Source organism: Rhinolophus hipposideros (assembly GCF_964194185.1).
Source record: "Rhinolophus hipposideros genome assembly, chromosome: 9".
Classification (NCBI taxonomy): Eukaryota; Metazoa; Chordata; class Mammalia; order Chiroptera; family Rhinolophidae; genus Rhinolophus; species Rhinolophus hipposideros.
The window spans coordinates 47,595,052-47,622,052 of record NC_138055.1 but is presented as its reverse complement, the minus strand read 5'-3'; the positions used below and the strand labels follow the sequence as shown (position 1 = coordinate 47,622,052).

Genomic DNA, 27,001 nt, shown 5'->3' with positions numbered 1-27,001 from the left:
TATTTTTCTTTAATTGAAAACTATTCATTTATACTGAATGGAATTAAGAGAAAGTAACATCTTATTTCTATAAAGGTGATTTGCCTAGCTTTTCTACTTTTCTCTTGATAGCTTTATATACAGTATTGCACTTACTGAACTAAAATATATTTTTAAAAACAAGATTAGAGTGTGTATAAGATATATTAGATGCACATCTGCTGAAGGGCTTTTACATTAAGCCTGCTATAACTTCCCTCTTTATGGTTTTTCAAAATTTCCATTTCTTCTAGTTATTGGATTTTTATTTTTTTGCATTTTAATAGGTCATAAATGCATGTTTTCTTCATTTAAAAAAACCTGATTGTTTTTCATCAGCCAGTAACCGAAATAAACATATGACAAAATCTTTCCAACCTCCAACTTGTCAGAATTCAAGATCTATTGCAAGAGTTTTGTTCAATCACATTAAGAAAAATGGTGCTTATTTTTAAGCTCTCCATTTCTAAGTAGATTCAATAATGTAGAGTAGTATGAACCAATAAATATGAAAACAGTATAAAAATGTCTGGTGGTGTAAAATAAAAATTTGGCAGAAATATATGAGAAAGGAAGGGCTACATTTATTGTAGATCATTATCCTGGGGATTGTTATTCAAGACAGTGATAAAAATGAGAAAATGGAAAGCTCTCAAAGATCTAGACTTTGTCTCTTTTTCCCAGTATCCTCTGTGCCTACTACAGGTCTACTATGGCTAATAGATGTTTGGTGAATGACTGACTGAAGGACAAGTTTAGAGCACCTGCTGATATCAGGTCTTGTAGTAGCTGGCTGATTTCTTAGGTGCACTGAAATGCTTTCTCTGAATTATAAACATAAAACTTTATTAGTACCCTACCTTGGGTCAGGCAGTCCTCTAAACACCTTACATGATTAATCTCATTAAATCTCATGACAATCTTGGAGGTAGGTATCATTATTATCCCTATTTTATAGATAAGGAAATGGAGACTTGAGAAGTTGAGTCTCATGTCTAAGGTTATAATAACTGACAGAATCAATATTTGAACTAGGTTGAGTGGCACCAGGGCCCATTCTCCCAACCAATTTCTTGACAACTTTCCTATTTGCTGTTTTATTGTGTATGCATGTACAAGTATATATGTATGAACTTTTATTGAGGTATAATTGCCTTATAATGTTATACTAGTTTCAGGGGTACAACATTGTGATATGATTGTAATAGTTACATTCTTCACGGTGCATAGTCACATATTTTTTTCCTTTATTTCTTGTGATAAGGACTTTTAAGATCTACTCCCTTAGCCACTTTCAAATGTGCAGCACAGTATTATTAACTAGAGTCACCATGCTGAACATTACATCCTCAGGACTTAGTGATTTTATGGCTGGAAGTTTGTGCCTTTTGACCCCTTTCATTGATTTTGTCTCCCTCTAAACCCCTCCTCTGGCAACTTGTTCTATCTGTGAGTTTGGTGGTTTTGTTTATTTGTTTGTTTGTTTTGTCTTAGATTCCACATATATAAGTTAGAGCATATTTTATTTGTCCTTCTCTGGCTGACTTTTTTCACTTAGCATAATGCCCTCAAGGTCCATCCATGTTGTCACAAATGGCAAGGTTTCATTCTTTTTTATGGCTAACTAGTATTCCATTGTATAGCTATACCACTTCTTCTTTATCCATTCATCTCTTGATAGACACTTAGGTTGTTTCCGTATCTTGGCTGTTGTAAATAATGCTGCAATGAACATGGAGGTGCAGATATATTTTTGAATTAGTGTGTTCATTTTCTTTGGATGAATTCCCAGAAGTGGAATTGATGGAGCATATGGTAGTTCTGTATTTAATTTTTTGAGGAACCACCATAGTGTTTTCCATAATGGCTACACCAGTTTACATTCCCACCAACAGTGCTATCTGTCTATTTCACGGCAGCTCCGTGGCCTTGCTACTTCCTTCAAAACCCAAGACCTCTAATGACAGGGTTAGCACTGTTGTTTTCTATTGCTTTTGAAGACAACAACCATATTTTTCCTCTTAGGTTTTTTTCACTAAAAATTTTTACCCAAAAGTTTTCTTCCTTTACAATTTATTTTATTTCAACGGCATCATCATGGTATATTGAAGTTGATGCAGTATAAATAAAGTCGTTATGCATATAATCTGTCTAACTGGGAAAATATTTTGTCTTTTCATTTTTTTTCTAATTGCCTCTCCATAAAAAGATTGTGCTAATACTTAAAAATAGATTCCTACCTTTTTGCCATTTCCTTGTTAGCTAGAATTTGAGACCAGGTTGTTTCTATTTCCTCTAGTTAGGGGTGTTTAGTACCCGTTTCAGTTGTGAACTCTAGGTAATAAGCTCACTAAGAACAAAATGTCACCTTAGTGGGTGACCCATGGATCCTGTTGCCTTCTTCTTTACCTCTTATTTATTCTGAACAATAGAGAAGACATGATGACCCACGAAGCATATCAGAGAACAGAGAACAGATGCTGCAGTGTTGACAGCTTACTCTCCCCTGTGACTAATTCCTTTCTTTCAAATACAGCCTGCCTAGAACTTCTAGTTGTCTTACATGCATCAATGCTTTTCCTTTATTGTCTGCCCATAGTTTCAGAAGGTGTTACATGTAAAGCTGCTGAAATTTCCTACACAGGCCAATTTTTATTGGCTTAAAGAATTACTATTGATTTTGAGGATCTTAGGATATAGCAAATTGTTAACTCAAAAGGAATATTTGAAACCGGATAAAATACTGCATGAATCATAGGCATCGAGGGTCTCTGGGAGCCACTTAGTCTCTCCAGATGAACGTACGCCTAAAGGTATCTTGAACCATTTTTTTTTTTTAGGTGAAGGTGAAGATGAAATTTATCATCTTGAGCATATAATTTTCTTCCAAAAAATATTGTTTGTGCTTTGAAATAGTGCAATTGCATGCAAATGTTAATACTCTTATAAAGCCACCTAAGTATCTGGAAATTGAAGAGAACAGTGGTATAGTCTCTGGAGAAAATACACACACACACACACACACACACACACACACACACACACACACCCTAAATTCATCCCAAACCACAAAAATATTTAATTTATATATAGATTGAATTTTAAGAGACCATCAAGTTCTTTCTTTTAGGTAGAACTGATTTAAACCATTCTAACAGGTAGAATTGCATCCAGAAAAGATGGGTTTTATTTTTATTTTTCTACAAATGAGCTATACTTGAGTAACCAAATTCAGAAATTAAAAATTTTTAATTCAGAAATTAAAATTTTAAAGTAAAATTAAGTACATAGTATCTTATATACTTAATTATTAAGTAACTAACTTAATGGTTCCTCAATGAACATATTCCCTTGTATGCTGTGATCTACCTAGCTATGTCTACATATTTTTAGATCCTTTCATATCAAAATTGATATCTTCTGAGAATTTGATGTATCAAACATAATTTCTACATTTTTTGAATCTCATTTGACACAGATCCAGGGATAATTCACTACACTTCTATTTACAGAAAAGTGGAATAACATGTACTGAAGGTGCCAAAAAAATGTATACAAGTGGACACTTTGGTCAATGTTGCTCAAGCAGTAGTTCGCCAGAATCAGAAGTGTCTGGATGCTGATGGTAACCACTTTGAGCACCTCTTGTAATTGCAGAAGTCAAATGTGACTTGTATTCATCTTTTGTTACCAGTGTATATCGAGTATTACAATTTTAATACAGTTTTCCTTTCTTAAAATGTGAATACATTTTTTGGCATCCTCATATACAGTGGGGAGAGAAATTCATATTTTTATGTAGGTCTTTCAAAATAACTTTTGGATAGGAGTTTCATCTTTTAATTCAAATAAAGTGATACCTCAGTTAATTAATTCCTTGGGATCAAATATATTTTATTACTTAACTATAACACACACACACACACACACACACACACACATGCACACACACACACACACCCCTCCTTAAAGTATTTTATAATAGAACTGCTTGTGCTTATATTTAAATAATCAAACTCTTCCAGTTTTCCTCTTTAATATGTTAATATGAGTTATATAAAGAAAAGTATGATTGTTTTTAAAATTAAGGATGTTTTAAATTATAAAGGGATAGTAAGTTGCAAAAATTTTGGAGAGAAGGAAGAGTGAGTGACCTTTTGTCAGTGACTGTACTTCAGTGTGAGCCCATTTGAAGAGTTAATAAAGGATTATACTTCTTCCTTCATTTCAGATACCATTAACATCCCTGAGTGGGTACAGGACTCAATATAGAATAGCTTTGGAGATGCCATTAGGAGTGGAGGGGAATGAATCCAGTGTCCATATCCATGCCTTGAGTTTTCAAAAAGTGGGGATCTTACAGTATTGTACATAGCCAGTACTCATAGGTAGGTGATAAATATGAGCTGGGAATTATTACAGAGATCTCTTTTTACCTATATGGGTATCTAATTGATATTCCACAGTTTTTCAAAAGAATTATTATTTTCTCTTAGCATTGCAAAGTCACCTTTGTGGACCATATCTGTATGAACCTGTTTCTAAACTATATATGGTTCCATTAGTCTATTTGTTAATATTCATGTACCAGTATTGCACAGTGTTAATTACTGTGGTTTTATAATGATTGTAGTGTATGTCCTCTAAATTCTGTTGTTCAAGATTACCTTGGATATACTTGTATTTTTCACATTTGCTTATAATTTTATTTTAAATTTTTATAAGAGTTTATTTGAGCCAAACTGATGACATATGCTGAGGAGCAAGATTGCAAATCTCCCCATTTGCTTGTAATTATAGAATCAGCTTGGTGTTTGGTTGGGATCTCATTAAATCTACACATACATTGGGGGATGATTTATGTATTTTCATTAGAGATTCTTTAACTTCTCTCAGTAACATTTCATAGTTGTTTTTTTTTTGAGAGTTATTGCACATTTTTTCTTAAATTTATTTCTGGGTATGTGATGTTTTGATGTTATTTTAATTGGCATCATTTTAAAATTTCTATTCTATTTCTTAGCAATACAATTGAGTTTTGCACATTGATCTTTTATCTAGTGACCTTGTTAAATTCATTTATAATTCATTATTATTCATTAATTTGTTTATTATTTATTATATTGACTCCCAATAATAATAGTGATATAGCTTTATTTCCAATTCTCATACCTATAATTCTTTTCCTATCTATTGCACTTATTGGACCTCCAATTTAATATGGAATAACATGTGGTAGCTGACATCTTTATCTTCCCAATCTCATGGGAAAAACTTTTGATATTCTGCCATTAAGTATGATGTTTATCATAGTTATTTTTATTATTGTTTTATTTGTAGTTTTAGATTTTCCATCTCATATAAAGGAATCTCACTTTTATTCAGAATTTAAAAAAATGAATGGATGTTGAATTTTATGAAATGTTTTCTGCAACTGCTAATTATTTAATTTTATCCTTTATTTTTCATGTAGTGAATTACATAAAATTTTCAAATGTGAATCCAACCATAAATTTCTGATATAAATTCTACTTGGTTATGATATATTGCCCTTTTTATATATCACTAGATTATAATTGCTAATGTTTTACATCCATTCTTATGAAATTGGTTTGTAATTTTTCTTTCTTGTAAGGACTTTGTCAGGTTTTGGCCTCATAAAATGTGTTAGGCTGTATTCCCTTTTTTGTTAATCTTTGGAAGAATTTGTGAAAGATCAGTGTTACTCTTTCCTTAAGTATTTTAAAATATTCACTTATCTGTCCATCTGAGACTAGAGAAACGTTTGTGAGAAGATTTTAATTACATATTCAGACATGAAAATAATATAGAGATATAATAAATAAAATATTTTAAATACATATAGAAATTATTAAGATTTTTTATTTGTTATGTTTGTTATTTTTTCAGGAATTGTGTATTTTTAAAGGAATGTGAATTTGTCAGATTTTTCTATTTGTTTCTGTGTAGTTTTGAAGGAATTGCACATTTTATATAAAGTTTTAAATTTATTGGAACAAGGTTTTTCATCTCTCTCAATTTTTTTTTCAGTGTGTATGGAACCTGTATTCATATTCATTCATATTCATTCTCCCTTTCATTCTCCATATTGAAAATTTATGTCTTCTTTTTTCTTGATCAGTCTGGTTAGGGTCTTGTCAATTTTATTAGTCATTTGAAAGAGTACTTTTTAGCCTTTTTTTAAAAAAAAAAAAAATCACTGATTTCTTTATCATTGCTAAATCCCTGCATATTTATTATTCTCTTCTTCTAATTTCTTTAGGTTTAATTTGTGTTTCTCCATTTTCCTGAGATGAATGCTTAAATAGTTGATTTTCATCCTTTTTTTCCTAATTATACACTTATGGCTGTAAATTTTCTCACTGAAGCTTTGTATGCATCAAATTTTGATGCTTTATTTTTTAAAATTATAATTCTGCTCAAAATATCTTCTAATTTTATTTTGACTTTTTGACCCATGGGTTATTTAAAAGTTTATTGCTTAATTTGAAAATATTTCAGGATTCTTCCATTTTGTATTACTGATTTCTAACTTACTTCTGCTTCTGGGTTTGACAATGTAGTTGACATCAGGTTAACCTTTCTACTGAGAGAAATTTAAAACATATGTGTAGAACAAATATAATATTCAGGATTATTTGAACCAAATATGGAACATGGGAGCAAAGGAGAAATATAAGTATGTCATAAATTTCTAGCATTACTTTGGAGATGTTTATGGATTTGTTTACATTCTTGAAGCTAGAGGAAGGAAAAAACTTGACCAACACTGCAAAATAAAAGAAAGGAAAAAAATTCAAAAAATAAAAATGAGAAAAAATAACTTAATCACAGTAAGAATAAAGAAAATGTATCAATGATACTTACAGAAGATTTGGTTTTCCTGTGAAAAAACAAATATTCTTACATAGATCAAAAAGATAAAATTCAAGTTTAAATTACAAGAGTCACACTCAAAAAAGAGGATTTAGATAAAGGAAAGAGACAAATGAAGCAATTGAAAATAAAAAGAAAGTAGGAATAGCAATATTAATATCACACAGCTACTTCAAGATAAAATTTATTAAGTGTCAACTAGGATTATTTTATATTGACAATTTTATTCTCTAGAAATACTTAAGAAAAGCAATATGGATTCAAAATGCAAATAAAAAAGGATTAAAACATAAAGAGAAATATTGAAAACTGAAATTGTAGTGGGAGATTTAGCAAAACTACTAAAACTTGATAGATCTAATAGACAAAAAATAATATAACTATAGGATAAAGATAAAACAATTGATCAATACGATTTAATACATATATAGAAATACAGAGGTGATTAAAACATATAAAATGATAGTAATGTACAACCTTATACTAAAAGATTAGAAAATTTGGATGTAATAAATGATTTTCTATGAAAACACAAATTGGAACAACTCAAGAATAGTATAGAAAATCTCATTACTAGTCACAATAGAGGGACTAGAAAAATTTGTCAAAGAAGTAGATCTTTCCATCTTTTTCACCAGTCTCTGACTTTATTATTATTTTTTTTTAATGTGAGTTTTCAGATCTTCAAGGAACAGATAATACTTAGGCTATGAAATTTTTTTGAGAATATGGAAGAGAAAAGGAAAGCTTCTCAGTTCACTTCTCAAGGCTATTTTAATCATGATTTCAAAATTTGAGGATGGAACGAACACACACACACACACACACACACCACACATTGTAAGACAAACCCATGTATGAATAGAGATGCTAACATTTTCATTAAAATAGTAACAAATGGATTCCAGAAGTATATTAAAAAAATAAAATACCAGGACCAAGTAGGGCCTTTTATATGAATTTATATGAATATCAGTATTCGAAACTAAAATATTGGTATTTGTTATACTTGTCTTATCATAAACTTATAAGAATAAATAAAGACCTATATTGTAATTAATATGAGGCTTTAATGAGATGGGTGGGTATAGGAGTGTGTGTGTGTGTACACATATATGTTATGGAAAAGCAGTGATATCTGCTATTAACTGAATGTGTCTGTAAATGAGTCATTTGTTATACTGTTATACAATAATTCTAGTGATCAGTTTAGCAACATGACTTACTACATTTGCGTAGAACATACTATCTGGTAATTCTACCAGCTTTTCACTGTCTTTACCCACCTACATGTACTTACTTTTGTCTTTTTCAGTTTACATCACAGACCCTCTTTAGAATCTCACTACTGTAGAAATGGTCATTTTTTTTTTTCCTGTTTTATTTTAGAACTTGCTTGGCAAACCCCAAACCCTGTTAACTCCATCTCTCTGCCTCTATTGTACTCTTGCAGCTGAACTTGGCTGTAGAACGTAGAACCGTGCTGACTGATCTTAGTTTATTATATGCATGATTACCTAACTTAAAATGCCCTTAATGCTGCCTCATTTTCCTAGTCCATTCATTCTCTCATTCTGCTAGATGACTATTTTATGCCTCTCCTCTTTCCTTACACTTGGAAGACCCCTCCCCCATCCTCACTTAGAAGATAACCTTGTGTCCTAAAAACCATGAGAAGAGAGCTTCCACAAGCTCTTCCCCCTACTCATACCACCACACCTGCAATCTTTGCGGATACAGTTTCTCTTCATTCTCACCTTTTACTTAGGTTTAGCATCTGTGACCCTAACAAAGACCAGCCACTCCAGCTCCCTATTAAATTGTGTCTCCTCTCAAGGACATTGCTCCAGGAATTTACTCCTTCTTCTCTTGCATTATAACTTTGTCCTCTCTGTATTGGATATTTCCTTCAGCATGCAAATATGCTATAATATTTATAATCTCAAAACCAAAACAGAAAAAAAAAAACAGAAAAACCAAAATCTAATACCCTCTATTGACCTCATTTCCCTGTTTAGCTATGCTCCTCTTTCCCTTTAGTTGTCTCCAGTTCTCTTCCTCTCACTCTTATTGAACCCACTTCAAGGAGGCTTTAGCTCTCTCTGCTTCCCTAAAAATGCCCTTGTCACGGTCAGCACTAATATCCAAGTTGCTAAATCTATTCTTCAGTTCAGAGACCTCATGCTATTGGACTTTGATTATTCCCTCCTTCCAAACAGGTTCTTTGCATGACCTTCACAGCTTACATTCTTCTGGTTTTCCTCCCCAGTGTCCTGGCTCCTTCCTCCTTACATCCCTGGCATCTGACTGAAGGACACCTGAGTTTTAGGCCTTGATGCTCAGACTTCTCTGTATCCACTCACTTTGCAGGTGATCTTATCGTGTCTTAAAGGCTTTAGATCCCATCGGGAAAAATGATTTCCTAATTTTTTCTCTTATCTTGATCTTTGTCCTTGGACTCCAGACTTACACATCCAACAACCCACCTGCATCTTCACTGGGTTGTTTAATTGGAAAATTAAGCAGTGCACGTCAGAAATCAAAGTTATCATCCTTGTTTTCAAACTTGCTCTTCCTTTGGTCTTTTCCAGCTCAGTAAATGGCAGCTTCTTTCTGCTAGTTACTCAGGCTGAAAATCTTGAAGTATTTCTTGATTCCGTTTCTCACACTACACATTTAATCCTAGGAAAGTCTTTATTGCTCCCTTCAAACCATCTTTGGAGTTGGGCCCTTTTCACCACCTTCTCTCATCCGAGCCACCTCTAGCAATAACCGTCAAACTTATCCCCTTGCGTTAGCTCTTGTGATCTCCTACTCTCCATACAGTCTATTTCTGACACTACAGGCAAGTTGATCACATTGAAAGTTGATTCAAAAAACTTATCTCATGGCTTTCTACTACCTACAATAGCCAAAGTCATCCTGTTGGACTATAAGTCCCTATATGACCTGCCTCCCTGGCTCCTGATACCTGTTTGACCTACTGTGTTTCCCCGAAAATAAGACCTAGCCGGGCAATCAACTCTAATGCATCTTTTGGAGCAAAAATTAATATAAAACCCGGTATTATTTCACTGTAATATATGACTGGGTATTTAATATAATAATATAATGTAATGTAATATAATATAACATAACATAACATAACATAACATAACATAACATAACATAACATAATATAATATAAAAGACTGGTTCTTATATTAATTTTTGCTCCAAAAGATGCATTAGAGCTGATTGTCTGGGTAGGTTTTATTTTCGGGGAAACGGTAGTTTTCTACTGTTCTACCCCTTACTCATTCTCTAGCCACACAGGCTTCAGTGATTTTCCTTGAACTTTCCAGCAGGCCTTTGCCTCAGGGTTATTGCTCTCCTTCAGGGTTTTACTAGATGTCACTTTTCAATGAGACTTTCCCTGAACATCCTTTTTTATTTATTTTATTTATTATTATTATTATTATTATTACTTTGAACATCCTTTTTTAAATATCATCTTCACATACTGTATTTCCCTGAAAATAAGACCTAGCCAGACAATCAGCTCTAATGCGTCTTTTGGAGCAAAAATTAATATAAGACCCAGTCTTAGTTTACTATGATATGAGACCCGGTCTTATACAAGACCGGGTCTTACATTAATTTTTGCTCCAAAAGACGCTTTAGAACTGATTGTCTTGCTAGGTTTTATTTTCAGGGAAACACAGTACTCCTAATCCTCCATACATACTTTAATTTTCTTCATAGATTTTTATCACCATGTAACCTATTTATTTTATATATTTTACTTAATTATTTTAATGTAAATTCGGTGAGGGCTGGTATTTTTATATCTTTGCTTCACTACTGTATTCCCAGCACCTAGAATAAAGCCTAGAACAAAGTAGGCATTAAAAAAAAAATTGTTGAATAAGTGAATGAATGAATCTAGGAAGTCTCTTTGAAATGTGTCTGCCATTTGAACCAGCAATTTCATTCCTAATAATTTATTCCAAGTAGATAATTGCTCAGGTGCACAAAGAAACACGTACTGAAGCATTCTTTTTAAGAATGAAAAATGAAATAAGAAATTGGATATTAAATTCATTGTGGTACAACTGTACTGTAGAATGCCATGCATCCATTAAAAGGATGTGGTTTTATTTTATTGGTATGGAAAGCTGTATAATTAATTGAAAAAGACTGCAAAATGTTAATATTGATCATCTCTTACCAGCAGGACTGTTAGTGATCTTAATTTCCTTCCTCATGCTTTTGTGTATTTTCTACATTTTTTTCTATTTTTTTCTAATAACCTATTATTTTATATCAAAAAAATCCACACACACACACACACACACACACACACACATACCCCAAGTTGTCAAATCTTTCCCAAGTAGCCATAAGTTTTCACTCTTTCTGCTTATTCTTCCTAGAAGGCACGGATACTTAGCTTGCAGTCCATGAATGGACTTTATGGAGTCTGTGAACCCCTTGTAAAATGTGTAAGACAAATTTTTTGCACACTTGCATATGTGCATTTTCAGATCATCAAAGTAGTCCATATGCCCCATGGATCTGCAACCTATGACAGTGTGTTCTTGCTTTCGTTCTTGATAAAATAGAGAAGGCTCATCTTCCTCCAGTCTGCCACTTCTTTGAACACTTTCTCTCCAGTCTTTCTCTCATTTCCACTTGCATGGTCAAAACCTAGTTGAGGTAATGAGAAGACCTAGCATTAACTAGGTACTTCCCTTTATCCAGTGACTTATTTCAACTCCTTACCTCTCGTGGATACCCTTGTGCTGCAGAGTATCCACTTATTATCAGTGCTTTATTATATCTGTTCTTACATTATTGTAAACTCAGCTGTGAGGGGTGATAAGATGGAAACATTGTTTTTCAAGTGATCATGTTGTATGCCAGAACTTCAATCATGAATTAATTCCATGTGCTACTGATCTTTCCCCTTGGTGATATAATTTTGGCCCCTAGCTATATTATTAATGAAGACGCTTTGTTATCCTCACAATTTTAGCTACATTCCTCTTCTTGCCACAAGACTTTTATAATAGTATTATTATTATTAGTTTTGAAATGGCTAAACTTAATTTTCACTTAATAATGTGTTTCTCATTGGGCATCTCTAAGCCTCCGTGTTACTTGGCCTTGTTCATTGCCATATTCTCAGTGCTCATAGTAAGTATTTGCTGTAATAAATGAACGAATAAATCATAATTTAGAAAACTCTCTTCCATTTATACTTGAACATAAGGAAGGTCTTTGTTTTATAAAAAATGGTCTCAGAAAGTCATGAATTGTTGGTCACTGGATATATTCAAGCAAACTGGATGACTGATGGGAATATCACAGAGATTCAACCATTGTTATTTGAATAGATTCTCATTTAAACTACTTTGTGTTTGAAATGCATGCTTGTATCAGTTAAAATTCACCCTGAAGATTTGCTGATGTTTAAATAGCATGCATAAATATGTCATAGGAAGTATAAATCATAATCGTCACGTGTATGGAGTGCTTACTCTTTATCAGAAACTGTGTAAAGTAAGCACTTATGTCTCTTAATTCATTGAATTATTAAAATGATCATATTAGGTTACAGCTCTTATTACCCTATTTGATAAGGGAGGAAACTTGGAGAAGATTTTTAACTTGCCAGGTTAGTAAACTGTGGAGACAGGATGAAGACTCAGGCCTCTTAGATTGCTGGATTATATTGCCTTGATGACGACAAAATACCATTTAAAAACAAGCAAAAACATTAACCAAAACAGAATCAATATAGTTCCAATGAGGGATGCCAAAAAATATGTTCTGGCACCCCCACTCTCCGCACTCTCCCATTTCCCTCGACATCTGAGGGAATCATTGGAAGTGGCAAGGCGAAATAGCCAATTTTCTGTAACAAATCAACCAAAGCACATAATGCAATAATTTTGGCCATAGCACTGGACTTCCCTTTTCATTGGATATGCTAGAGACCTCGTAGTACTAATGTTGTCAACTAATTCTTTCACTTAAAAATGTATTCAAATTGCTTGGTATCCACAGAATTGCTGCTAAGAAGCTGGACTTCATAAATGATGCCTGACTGGGATTATTGACAAATAATACAAATAGTTACGATTTATTGAGTTCTTATTATGTTTCAGACACCCTGCTTTTTATGGATTATCACTTTGAGTTCTCATTTACAGATGAGGAAACCAACGCAATGAGAGGTCGGGTCATATGGCTTTTCTTCAGGTGACTAATTGACATTTGACTTGTAGCTTAATATACTGAAATGAGCTGATCTTTTTTCTACTTAGGTTTAATTTAAGGCAGCAGAAAAATAATTGTTTCATGTTGTGTGCAATCTTTTTGTCTTTGAGACGTGACCTTATTTTTATCCTTTGATCCTGAGTTATAAAGGAGGTTGTTAAAATGAATGATGTCCTGCCACTGTTGCCTACTTCTCTGAAGCCTAATTTTAAGTTAGTTTATGTTTCTGCCAATGCAAAAGATGTTTAAGTAACAAGGCCATAAATTATTACAAAGGGTGAGTTTTATTTCTGATTTTAATTACCTCTCAAAATTATGAATAAATCCAGAAGACATGATAGGTTTAAGTGTGACAAATTATCTTCTCGGGATCTAAAGTGTGATTTTTAAATTAAGGTAGTAAATGTTCATTAACAATAAAAAGGAAAATATTAGATTGGTGTAAATGTAATTGTGGTTTTTGCAATTATTTTTAACCTTTTAAATTGTAATGACTTTTGCACCAACCTAATAAAGAACAATAAAGAAAGGTTAAAAATTATAGCTCTATCACTCAATCGCTTTTAAAAATGTTGATATGTTTTATTCCAATAACGTATTTTCCCTATGTCACAATGGTGATGTATCAGTTAGGGTTCTTGGTTGTAAAGTAACTGGAGGTAGTGGATGGAAGGGCAGGTTACAGAACTGATGGGAGCCTGGAGCACCAGAATTTGGAAGAGGCAATAATCAAAGGCATCCTGTCCTGTTGGACCAGCAAACAGGAAGCAGGATGAAAAGTAACCTTAACAGAAGTGACTGGGATGCTGTAGAGCCGAGCACAATGCAGGTTCCTCTTCCCTCCCTTGATGCTCCATCAAGATTCAGAGTCTCCGACAGTGTGTCTCATTGCTAGGGTGTATCATGGACCTGACCCTGACTGTTCCATGGGAAGGAAGACAGAGAATTTGACCTCTTTGTTTTTTAAAATGAGAAAGACAGCTAATGTACTATCTTTACTGAGTGTTTTGTATGGGGCAGTTGCAATGTTCTGAGTGCTGTCTTAAATTAACTCTCAAATCCTCACAGAAGTCCTTTGAGACAAGTACAACTCATATCCCCATTTTATAGTTGAATAACCAGATGAGGCACAGAGAGGTGAAGTGGCTTACCACTGCTCTGAGGAGTACCGGGATGTGAATGTTCAGGATTTAGGGTGTGAGTGTTTAACCTCTCTGTTCTGTTGGTTGGGCCTTGAGGGAATTGGGGGGAGGGTAGCAAGGCTCACCTCCCACTGACACGGCACCCAGTGGGGGACAGTAGAGTTGGGGAAACGGATATAACTATTACTAGAAAATTGATTCATTAAAACAGACGCAATATTCATTACAGATAGTTTTAAAATTATAATTATGTAATAGTCATATTTTTCTCTAATTTCATGTCTCTATACCAGTTTGTACATCTTAATACCATGTTTCCCTGAAAATAAGACTTAGCCAGATCATCAGCTCTAATGCGTCTTTTGGAGCAAAAATTTATATAAGACCCAGTCTTATTTTAATATAAGACGAGATATATAATGTAATGTAATATAATATAATATAATATAATATAATATAATATAATATAATATAATATAATATAATATAATATAATATAATATAATATAATATGATATAATATAATACCAGATATAATATAATGTAATGTAATGTAATGTAATGTAATGTAATATAATATAATATAATATAATACCGGGTATAATATAATATAATATAATGTAATGTAATGTAATGTAATATAATATAATATAATATAATATAATATAATACCTGGTTTTATATTAACTTTTGCTCCAAAAGACATATTAGAGCTGATGGTCTGGCTAGGTCTTATTTTTGGGGAAACACGGTAGTGACTGGTTTTGAAGATATGGATCAATTCTTTTCGACCAATTTTCCTTTATTTTAATGAGAGCTAATATTTATTGAATACTGACCATGTGCCAGACAAACTTCTAAGTGTTTCATATCATTATTTTTCTCTTCACTAAATGTTTGTGGGGTTTTTTTTGTATATTGTGTATCTATTTCATGTAAGAGAATGATGCTAATGAACATGTAACTTTTGATCAAATATTTAACTTCTGAAAGTTTGTTTTTGTTTGTTGGGCATAGTGTCAGCCTCATTGTTATTAAAGGCTACTTTAATAACAAAAGATCAGGACTTCAATACAGGTGCCATTTCTAATAATACCTAGAGGAGGACATCAATAATAGGATTTTTGCCTCGATGTGTTAAGAACTGACAGTTATATAACAATGGGGCAGTGTATTTGCTGATATTATTTTTTAAATAACGCCAACAGCTCTATTATAGAATTCACTAGTTGAATTGATTAAATAATAAATATTTGTTATCAAATAACAATGCAGAAAGAATTCTCTCGGTGGTTTCTAGAGCAAAAAATTAACAAGTTGAGATTTTATTCTTAATAAGTTTTAAACATGATTTATATTCTTGACTACTTTAGTTTTTAATCTTAAAGTAGAATTTTTCTATATTTTACATTAAAGGAGTAATATATAATTAATGAAGAAAATTCAAGGATATAAAAATATATGAAAGGTTTTTCACATCCTCTCCCCTAATAGTACTCCTCTGAGGTAACTATTAACATTTGACATGTATCCTTCTTGATCTTTTATATCTAAAAAGATCACATGTATACACATACATACACACAGAGTTTTGTCATGCAAAATGGGATTCTATAGAGGTTTTTCTGTTTACTCAATAGTAAACTATGGCATCGTTTCTTGTCCTAACTCATTGTTTTGTAGAGTGGCATAATGTTCCAGGATGTGGCTGTATCATAATTCCTCTATGAGTGGATAGTTGGTATTTTATCAGATTTTCACTATTGTAAATAAATCTGCAGTCAGCACCTTCTGCGTATGTCTTTGCTGATTTTGTGCTGCTATTTTGTAAGATAGATTTTTAGATTTGGAATTGCTGATTTTAAAGAGTATGCACATTTAATGTATTGATAGTTTTACCAAACTGCCTTTTATGAAGTCGCTGTCAATTTATTTTGCCACAAATAGGGTATTGGAGCGCTTCTTTTTCCCACATTCTTATTGACACTGGATATTATTAATCATTTTAATTATTGCTAACCTGATTGCATATGTTTATCATATGTTTAATCTTATCATATGTTTAATCTGATTTATCATATGTTTAATCTTGCACAATGTCATTTGTTGCTTAATTTTATTTATAGCATTTTTTCTGTTGAGAAATTTTTAAATTTTATGTAGTTAAAAGGTAGTTAATCTATTTTACCTCTGGTTTCTGTTTTATTCAAATTTCTCCTCTCTTTCAATTATGGTTAATTTCCTTCCTGCTGGGTTATTCCCAGCAGCATACAAATACATGTTTTCACCAATTAAAATAAAGAAAAAACTACCTTCACTATGTGTCTTTCAGCAGCTACCTTCCCATTTCTCCCAAAGTGTCTGTACTTATTATCTCATTTCTTTCTGCCCAGTCTCTTTTGAACCTATTTCAATACTTTATTTTCTATAAAGTTTTCTGAAATAGCATTGGGGTCACTAGATACATCCATTTTGCTAAATCCAGTGGTTAAATCTTTATCTTACTTGACGTATTAACAACAGTTGATACAGTTCATAACTCCCTTTCCCTTGAGACATCTTCTTTATCGCTAGGCCTTTGGGATACCACTCTGACGTTTTTACTCCTCTAATGTCACCAAGCATACTTATTGGTTTCCTTTGCTGATTCCTTCTCAAGATGTTAAAGTGTCCTTTCCTCTAGAATAATCCCCTAGGTAATCCCTATGCCTTTATTGCTTTCAATACACTCTATATGCCTTTGACTCCCAAATTCCTATCTTTATTATGGACTTGTCTCCACCTAAGTCTCCACCTAAGATTTAGCTTCTTTTCTACATGTCCTCTTGAGTGTTTATTAGGTACCTAAACATAATATATCTAAGTTTAAAACTTGATTGAAATTATTTTAGTTTTTCTTCATTTGAGAATGTCTTGATTTCTTTTTCATTTCTGAGAATATTTTTGCTGGGTATAGGATTCTTGGATGACATGTTTTTCTTTCATTACCTGAAAAATATTGTGCCACTGGCTCCCAACTTCCATTGTTTTCCTTGAGAAATCCACTACCATTCTAATTATTTTTCCCTATACATAATGTGTTGATTTTTTTTTCTGGCTGCTTTCAATATTTTTTTCTTTAGAATTTTAATTATGATGGAGTGTTTCTTAAAATTTTTCTTGTTTGGGGTTTTCTTAGATTCTTGAATCTGTGAGTTTATGTCTCTTGCCAAATTTAGGAAGTTTTCAGCCATTATTTCTTCAAGTACTTTTTTAGCCCACCCTTTCTGCTCTTTCATGGAGTCTAATTATACAAATTTAGATATTTTATTATACTATCACAGGTCTCTGAGATTTTGTTCATTTTTTTAAGTCTATTTCCTTTATTGCTAATTTTTGTTTTACCTTCCAGTTAACTGATTCTTTTCTTGGTCCCATCCATTCTATTGTTTAGGCTATCCTTTGAGATTTTTATTTGTTATTGTATTTTTTAGTTCTAAAACTTCACTTCATTCTTCAATTTCTTTACTAAAGCTTCCTGTTTTTTTATTTTATTTTATTTGTTTCAAGTGTGTTCAAATATGTTTGTAATTGCTTGTTTTTAATCAATGCTTCTTTAAATTTTTATTAGGTAATTCTAACATCCTGTCATCTGGTGTTGATATCTTTCGATTGCCTTTTTTCATTAAATTCAAGGTCTTTTTGGTTCTTGGTATGGCATATGATTTTTGATTTAAACCTGGATATGTTTATGTCATGTTAAGAGACTTGAATCTTATTTAAACTCCCTGTTTTATCTAGTTTTCTCTGATACTTTTCTGGCAGGGGTGGGGACGGTGACTTCTTGTTATTTCCAGATGGAGGTAGATGTCTAGGTTCCCCAGTGGGCCTCCTGTTGACAATGAAAGGGGAGCTTTTATTATTTCTGGGTGGGAGTGAAAGTTCCATGTCCCCACATGGTCTTTACTGACACTGTGGTAGGGATGGTCTCATTACTGCTTCGTGGTGGTGAAAGTCTTACTCTCCACTAAGCTTCCTTTGATACCATCCCAGTGTGTGTTGTTGTCAGATAAGGATGGAAGACCAAGCTCCTCCTCATGTGGTCTCCACTGGTGTCATGAGGCCTTATTACTAGCTAGCAGGGGTAAAAGTCTTGACTCTCTACTTCTCCTTCCCTGTCACCACCCTAGTGGAGGTGTTGGATTTCTGCCCAAAGAGGATAGAAATCTAGTCTCCCCACTTAGCCTTTGTTGGCACAGTTTTTTTTCTTTTCCCTGTGGTGTTTGACTGAAATAGAATGGTTATTCTCTGAAAGTTTTTGTCTTGCTAGTCTTCCCCTTTGTTGGTACTTTGGCTGGAAAAAGCAGACTTTTGTTGGGGCTTTTTTTTTTGTCTGCATTTATTAATTCTCCAGGTTTCGGGCTCTTCAGCTCCAAGTCTAAGTATATGAGGTGAAAAGAAAACTCAGGAGACTTACGCCTGTGTTGTTCCTTGAGTCCTGAGGTCCCTTGCTGTTTTTTTTTCCTTCATCTTTCAGACTTTTCTTATGTTTGTTTTATAATATAATGTCTAGTCATACTTAGTGGGAGAAATAGAGAAAGCATATCTACTCATTGTTCTGGAGACAGAGGTCATATCAGTCGTTTCTGAACTTTATTTTCCACGGGTTCCATATTACTCTTCTTATCTGTGCAGGTACCTGGAACTAGAAAGCAGTGGTCACCGGAATGAAGTCAGACTGCATTACCGCTCAGGCAGTCACCGCCCTCACACGGAAGTGTTTCCTTACATTTTGGCTGATGACAAGTGGCACAAGCTCTCCTTAGCCATCAGTGCCTCCCATTTGATTTTACACATTGACTGCAATAAGTAAGTGAAGTGTTCTCAGTTCAGGAAATGAAAGATTCTAAGAAATGACTGTGAACTCACATTACTTATCTGGTATTTCTTTTTTGCAGAATATATGAAAGAGTGGTGGAAAAGCCCTCCACAGACTTGCCTCTGGGCACAACATTTTGGCTGGGACAGAGAAATAATGCACATGGATACTTTAAGGTATCTTTTGGCTAAAGTCTGAGTGCAATGTGTAAATACAAATGCTTTCTAATGAGTTTAGAAAAGTACATTTTGCTTTTTATGGTGTAAAACAAAATGATTTGTGTAGTTTTCTCTATTTTGTTTTCGTACATTGGTGTTTTATTTAGCTGGCCAACGCTTTCTCTTTTTTCCCTAATGACTTTGCTCTTTAGACATTACAGAGATGGTCACAAGGCTGCAGTCAGGGCAGCTAATATATCATTCTTGAAATTTGGCATTCAAAGTAATAAAAGTCTAAAATGTTAGTATACAAGTAAACTCTCCACTACTGCAATGTAAACTTTGATGATACTTTCACAGGGTTGTTAATAATAAGGGATTGAAAGGATATTCATTATTCATGGTCTCCCTGTACTCTAGAAAGTGAGAAAAGAATACATATATGTGCACAAATCTATCAAAACTAAAAAAGCAGTCATAATTTATATCTTCTTCTTTAGTGTCTACTTAGATATACTGTTTGTAGAATTTCATCATTGTAGGGGATATAAAAGACAGCCCACTTAACTTTCGGTATTTAAAAGATAAAGAAATAAAGTCCAGAAAATCGCTTGACTACAAGCCCATAAATATAATCATTTTTACCCCAGTGACTCTGACACTAGCAGTAATACAATAGTGGCTTGGCAAATGATTGTTAAATAAAAGAATTATAGGTGATGTGTGTTCAACACATGGATTTTTAGGTACAGTAGATACTGGTAACTTTAAAAGTGTGTTCTAAGCAAGGTTTATAATCCTGGAAAGGGGTATTTAAAACTTACTTAAACATTATCTGTTATCTGGAAGCCAAGTGCTTTTAGTATGTTATTCCATCTAAATCTAGTCTTGCTGGCCCTGGTGTGGGGTCTTTTCTTCCTATTTTACATATGTATAAACCTGCTCCTAGAGGTTAAATACCTTCTCCAAAGCTAGTCATGGGGAATTGATCCGATTATTGCAAATCCTGGAAAATCAATGCTCTTTTCCCATGTAAGGGATGGCAAATTTGTGTTGTGGGTGTCAAGTTTCTTCTCTATTTAATTATGACAGGCTTTCCCTTAGAGCCTAGATGTGGCTTCAGAATCCTTTTCATACATGAATTATGTGTAGTCCTCTAGGGATCATACTTTTTATTGTAGGCTGTGAATGCTGCCCACTGGAGTTGTGCAGTACACAAGATGTACATAACTGTACATGGTAACGTCGTTTTTACATCGCTGCTTCCAAGTGATAGGAGTATGTATCCAAGTTGCCTCCTTAATCTAAACCCAAACAAACAGCAGATCCAGCAATTACCACTCAGTATACTAAGATATCTATCATTTACATTGACACTATTAATCAGTTTAAACATGTAGGACATGTATAGGCTAACATTTGGTAACTCTTTGTAGGTACATTCAAAATTGTCTTGATAATATATTGAAGCTGTCACCCCTGTCATCAGACATTCTGTTTGCATTTTTCAAAGGTATAATGTGATATATTAATTAAAGAAAATATATAAAGTTGATGAAGGAAGAGAGAAGAGTGGTGGATGAAAGGAACAGCTGGAGTGTGTCTGTTGAGGTCATTTCTGAGCTATCATTTGGCCTTTGCTTTAAGAGCCTCATAAGCTGGAAGCTCATTATACCTTATGACTAAGAATGCATGTAAATTTTGCCTATAAACATGTGATATGATATGACTCTCTCTGTAAAATGGATTATTTCCAGATGGCATTTTAAAAAATTTAATCCTATACTTTCTGTACTCCTAAGGACTCGTCACTAAGTCTTGAGCAACTGTTTAATAAATCTATTGTCCTTTTTGAGTGGAGTAATTAGCTTTAAAAGATTCAACTGAAAAGTGAGAAATGTGAGCATTGCTTTTATGACTCAGTTTTTCTATTCTTTTCTTTTGATGATTGCAATTCGTTTAACATTGGTATCAGTTTCACTGTTGCTGAAACCAGAAGTGATTTTTCAGGTTGAATTTTAAAGGTCATTTTCAAGTTCTACTTCATTGGCTACCTAAAAATAACTTCTCAAAACAACATAACTATTGCCTCTTAATTATATCTTGACATTTAATCTTAAAGCTTTAAAAATATTATCAATAAGTGAGTACACGGGTAACCATCTGTTATGCCTGATGTATTTCTTACCCTTTGTTTTGAAGTCAGAACAGTGTATTCAAAAAGATTTTACTCAGGGAGTTTGGCAAGTCTATCCTGGAATGTTTTCTTTCATGAACTTGACTGTTGAACATGACTTGGATAGATGAAAGTAATGTTTTCTTTTTTATTTTAATTTTTCACACATAGGGTATAATGCAAGATGTGCAATTACTTGTCATGCCCCAAGGATTTATTGCTCAGTGTCCAGATCTTAATCGCAGTAAGTCCATTACTTTTTGCACTATATGATGAAAGTGTGCTTCTTGCTTAATTTTGTCCAGAATGTCAGTTTGAAATTGGAGTTCCTATATATGATTTGTAGCATAGACTTAACCAGATTAAACCACTTATAAATACAACTTGACAAATGTCGTGTTTGTAATTTCAGCCTGTCCAACTTGTAATGACTTCCATGGACTTGTGCAGAAAATCATGGAGCTGCAGGATATTTTAGCCAAAACATCAGCCAAGGTAAAAACTACTTAGAAATACACTGTGGGGAGGTCAGAAATCTTTGAGTTTCCTTACAATTCCTTTCATAACCACAGATGTTCACCTTTGAGACTTTTCTTATACTGTACTCTTTGCTACGGCAAAATCTAAATCTAAATCTAAATCTAAATCTAAATCTAAATCTATGACCAAGGAAAGGGCTTATAAATATTCAAACCTTGGCCATCTGTATAACAAATGATTCAGTAAATCAGGAGTGAGACAGAGTAGCTGGTTTTTACATTGCTTACTGTAATAAGATTTATTTAATATTTATTTTATTGAGTTTTTCTTTGTAAGGAAGGAGACAACAAGATATTGTAAAGAATATGGACACTAGGATTATTTCAAGGAAATGGTCCCACAAATGCTTTCTACCACTATGGTACAGTTGTAGGATAATTCATTGTCTTAAGCATGTATCAAGTTTACTTACAATTTCATCAGACTGTTGTCGTTTTGCATAGTAGTTACTGATAACCTGAAAATTATATCGTACATGGATAATTTGTTTCTGCCAAACATAAATTCTAAAATTTATGTTTGCACTTGAGTAAACATATTTGTGAAGTTAAGCATTTTTAAAAATGGAAAGTGCTTCTCTGTATTGTGGGTGATGCTATTTTCACTTACCCTTTATTTATATATTATAAATTTTGGTTTCCTTTCCAAAGGTAGGGAGCAAATTTACAAAAAGAAGAGGGGAAAAATCCTTTCTTTTGAATTAAAGGCTTAAATATATTTAAAACAAATATTTGATGGGTACAGCCATTATTACTGTTATACACTAAAAAAAATCAGACTCCTACTGGAGTATTTTGCATTTCTGTGCTGCTGCAATGATGAACAATATGAACTCCTTCCTTTGTGCCACAGCTGTCTCGAGCTGAACAGCGAATGAATAGATTGGATCAGTGCTATTGTGAAAGGACATGCACCATGAAGGGTACCACCTACCGAGAATTTGAGTCCTGGACAGACGGCTGTAAGAACTGCACATGCCTGGTATGGCTTTCACTGGAGTTCAGACTAAGGGAACACAGATGTCGCCTCCCCCCCATCTTTAAAAATTGATTGAAATAACGTAATCATGAAAATTTCAAGACCCATTTCCTCAAGACACGACACTTAAGTGCCAGCAAACCTGGTCAAATCTAAAGAACTGTGTGTTACTTTATTAAAGACACTCTATAGATTATAAAGATGATAGTGGTTTAGAAATGCCATAAAATTTAATTTAATGGTACACACATGAAGTTAGTGATTAAAATTGGGTTAGTAAGGTGATACTCAAAGTATTCTCTCCTGTTATCCTTAACATTTCCAGGGGTTTTCCACTCATGTGTTTATTAATATATTTTAATAAAACGAAGTTAAATTGAGCATAAAACACTGTGACCAGATTGGTCCAATATAAACATATAATGGAGTCTAAATAAATAAGATAATCTTTAAAAGTTTACTGGTAGAATACAAATTCTAGAGTTTCAACAAATATGATTTTCTTTTCCTTTTTTAAAAAAATTTATTGGGGTGACAATTGTTAGTGAAATTACATAATTTCAGGTGTACAATTCTGTATTACATCATCTATAAATCCCACTGTGTGTTCACCACCCAGAGTCAGTTCTCCTTCCATCACCATACATTTGATTCCCCTTAACCGCATCTCCGACCCCCCACCCCCTTACCCTCTGGTAACCACTAAACTATTGTCTGTGTCTATGAATTTTTGTTTCTCATTTATTTGTTTTGTTCTTTTGTTGTTTTTGGTTTATATACTACATATCAGTGAAATCATATTGTTCTCTGCAAATATGATTTTTCTAGTTGGTCACTAATAAAATAGAATATTTAGTTCATTATTACTTCAGAAACATATGTTCAATTTCAAACAAATGTTCACAACTGGTTTGGTTTTAAACTTTTAAATTCCACACGAATTCATCTGATAAAACTGGTAGACTGGAAAGAAATTAGAAGTCTATGTAAATTCGTTTAAAAAAATTTCCCTAGTTCATCAAGACTATGGAAAAGCAAAACATCATGAATGTAAAAAAGTCAAGGTAGCTCTGAAATAACATGTGTGTGCATGCATTATATTATTTCTATTTAGGAACATTTATGTTCCTCCCAAAATTATAACACCTTACAAATACAGTAAAGCCTTCCCAACGTATTAACTGGGGGTCAAAAATCCAACTGCGTAAAATACGAGATATGGTGTAGTGAAGTCAATCAAATGACTTGAAAAGCAGTTAGCAATCTGGGAATTCTGGATGACACCAAGGAATCAAACTCTTTGCCTTCCTGTCTGCAGCTTGGTGCTTCTTGTGGTGATTGTAAGCACCACCTCGTGGTGGTATCTCCTCCCCTCTTAAATATTCATGGGAAGATTCTGAGTTCTGAGACTGCAGCTATTCCAGAAATCTCCTGGTTTGTTGATGCTCATTTTGTGATAATCTGGGGAGACATGAGTGCCCCAGGCTTACCCTTCGCCTTCTAGTTCCCTGTCAGTGTGTACTTTCCCTCCACTCATGTCCTCATCCACCTCACTACACAAGGTGAGACTCTGACTCAGCATTACTTGCTAGACAGAAGATGGGAGCCAATCACCAACTGTGTTATGACCCAATTTGTATTGCTGTGGGTCTCTTTATTTTGGGTTTTACTGTATAATAACCGAAGAGAATAGTGGTATTTATGACAATTTATGTGAAGAGTTTGAAATTTAAGAAACAAATTGAAAAATACTTGAAGACGACTAAACCACAAAGTGAAAACTCTTTAAATATTGTTTTCTTCTCAGAATGGAACCATCCAGTGTGAAACTCTGATCTGCCCAATACCTGACTGCCCACTGAAGTCGGCTCTTGCATACGTGGATGGCAAGTGCTGTAAAGAATGCAAATGTGAGCATAACTTTTATGATGAATACTTTCTTTGGCAAAAATAAAGCTTTATGTTAATAAACAGTCACACATCATTGGTTTAATCTGGGCAAGCTAAATAGCTTCTAGAAATGATGGAAATAGGAAGAATATCTTGTCTATTTTGGTTGATCAGTTCTTTTCTGTTTAAAAGTGTTCCATTTTGTTCTAGCAGAAATTTTTTTCTTGGAGGAATCTACTCTGTATAATAACAGAAAGATATGTAAGAAACTTTGTGTAAGGCATTTCTTTCATAAAACTAGACATAAATACCTTCTAAATAGGTCAAGAATGGTCTATTCTCAGCCACGATAACCCAAGAAATCCATGATACAAGTTACCTTCAATAACAGATGATGCACCCACCAGCTCCATTAGCCCAAACACAGAAGTCCACATTATTATAGGATCGTCCAGTGTGGGTAAGGCCATGGACTTTTATTCATAAAAAGAGGCTCACACCACTGAGTGAGGAAGCTATCCTGTCTTTTAGCAGCCATGCAGTTCACTTCAGATGTCAGGAAATGTTCTTTGAATTCGTAGCTATCCCGAAATGCACTTCTATAGCACTCATTCAATAATAGAAAACATTGCATCTGTGTTATAGTTTAAGAGACTGCCCTTAAATCCTTGTTAAAAGGTGCATTTAAAATTCAGCTATTTTTTTTTACAAATGTATAGTAAGATATATAAAAACTGAATTGTTATAAAGTTTGTTTATAGAATATATAGGGCTATGTATATGCAGTGTAATCACACACACACACACACACACACACACACACACACACACACACACACACGACAGAGAGAAAGGGGAAGGGAGGCAAGGGCCAGGGAGCAGGAGCGGGAGAGAAGGAATGGCTGCTTTTGCTGAGGTACATTTACCCTGCTACATTACCATGGACATTGCCATACCTTACTGTTGCCTACATAGTGTGCAATGTGCTGTTGAGAGTGACAAGTATCAGTGAAAAATCAGGAAGTTGTTTTGTAGTTCATTGATTTGATTCCCTCAGGAGCTCATTTATATTTAATTTTATTAGGCTTTACATTGATGCCAAACCATTGCATGAGAGTATTAACCTCATCCAGTAGAGTCTGCTAAACCAGGAAGGATTGAATGTAATTGTTCTTATACATGTCACTAGCTAATTTTCTTGGTGGGGAGTAATCTGAGTCTTTCCTTGAACTTGTGTTAATAAGTAAAAGTTTGTGGTGATGTTCTGTAGTTTTCTTTGCAGATAGCTGGTGGTAGGAGGGAGGAGGGCCCTCTTTTAGTACTTCATAGTCATACAATGACAAGAGCATCGATCATACTTTTTGTTTTAACTTCTTTTGCCTTTCTTCCCACTAATACTTATATATTGCTATTTGTGAATATAATAGATTTGCATTAAGTGATGTTGATTTTATTAGAGAGTGGCTGATTGGAATATTGCATCATTATGATAGATTAATTAGTGAGAAGTACTGAATTTCAATTCTGATTTTACCATTTGTCTCTTACGATCAGTAAGCTGCCTACTTAATTAGACTATACTTGAAATCTTCCCAACAATGTGTACTTAGACTTACTGAAATGGTGAAATATATTGAGATTCATTAATGCAAAGTGCTTCTCGCATACTTTGGTGTTAATGATAGAACATCGACTGTGTTTGCCTCATATATAAAATAGTGAAAGCTACAAGGAAGGAATCAGTGAGGAGACCACAATATCACTGAAGAAAGTCCAAAATAATTTACTGAGTCTTTCATTTTATATGGTTAAAAATAATAGACAAAATGACTTTGTCTTTCGAGCCATATTCAGTGATGTAGAGAGGACTTGTGCCTATGTTTGTTTGTATTTTGAGTATGTGACCTTCCGGTTCAAATGAATTCAGCATTTTATAAGAGCTAGCAAGATATTTGCAGTAAACACCCATAGAATTTTCTTTCCCCCTAAAGGAAGTAAGCATTTAGTTTTCTGAGAGATTATTTGGGAATGTGTCTCCACATGCACAATTTTAAAATCAGTCATTAAAAATATTTCAGGA

General features: G+C 33.5%; 1 protein-coding gene across 3 annotated transcripts in view; it reads left to right on the top strand.

The window, feature by feature from the left end:
* NELL2 (neural EGFL like 2) overlaps positions 1 to 27,001 on the top strand; it is a 313,554-nt gene that overhangs the window by 60,737 nt on the left and 225,816 nt on the right. For all 3 annotated transcript variants that reach the window (XM_081060876.1, XM_081060877.1, XM_081060875.1), the window contains exons 5-10: positions 18,996 to 19,169; positions 19,259 to 19,355; positions 21,685 to 21,757; positions 21,926 to 22,008; positions 22,906 to 23,034; positions 24,839 to 24,941. In XM_081060876.1, the coding sequence (XP_080917002.1) occupies positions 18,996 to 19,169; positions 19,259 to 19,355; positions 21,685 to 21,757; positions 21,926 to 22,008; positions 22,906 to 23,034; positions 24,839 to 24,941 (659 nt within the window). The remainder of the gene's footprint in view (positions 1 to 18,995; positions 19,170 to 19,258; positions 19,356 to 21,684; positions 21,758 to 21,925; positions 22,009 to 22,905; positions 23,035 to 24,838; positions 24,942 to 27,001) is intronic.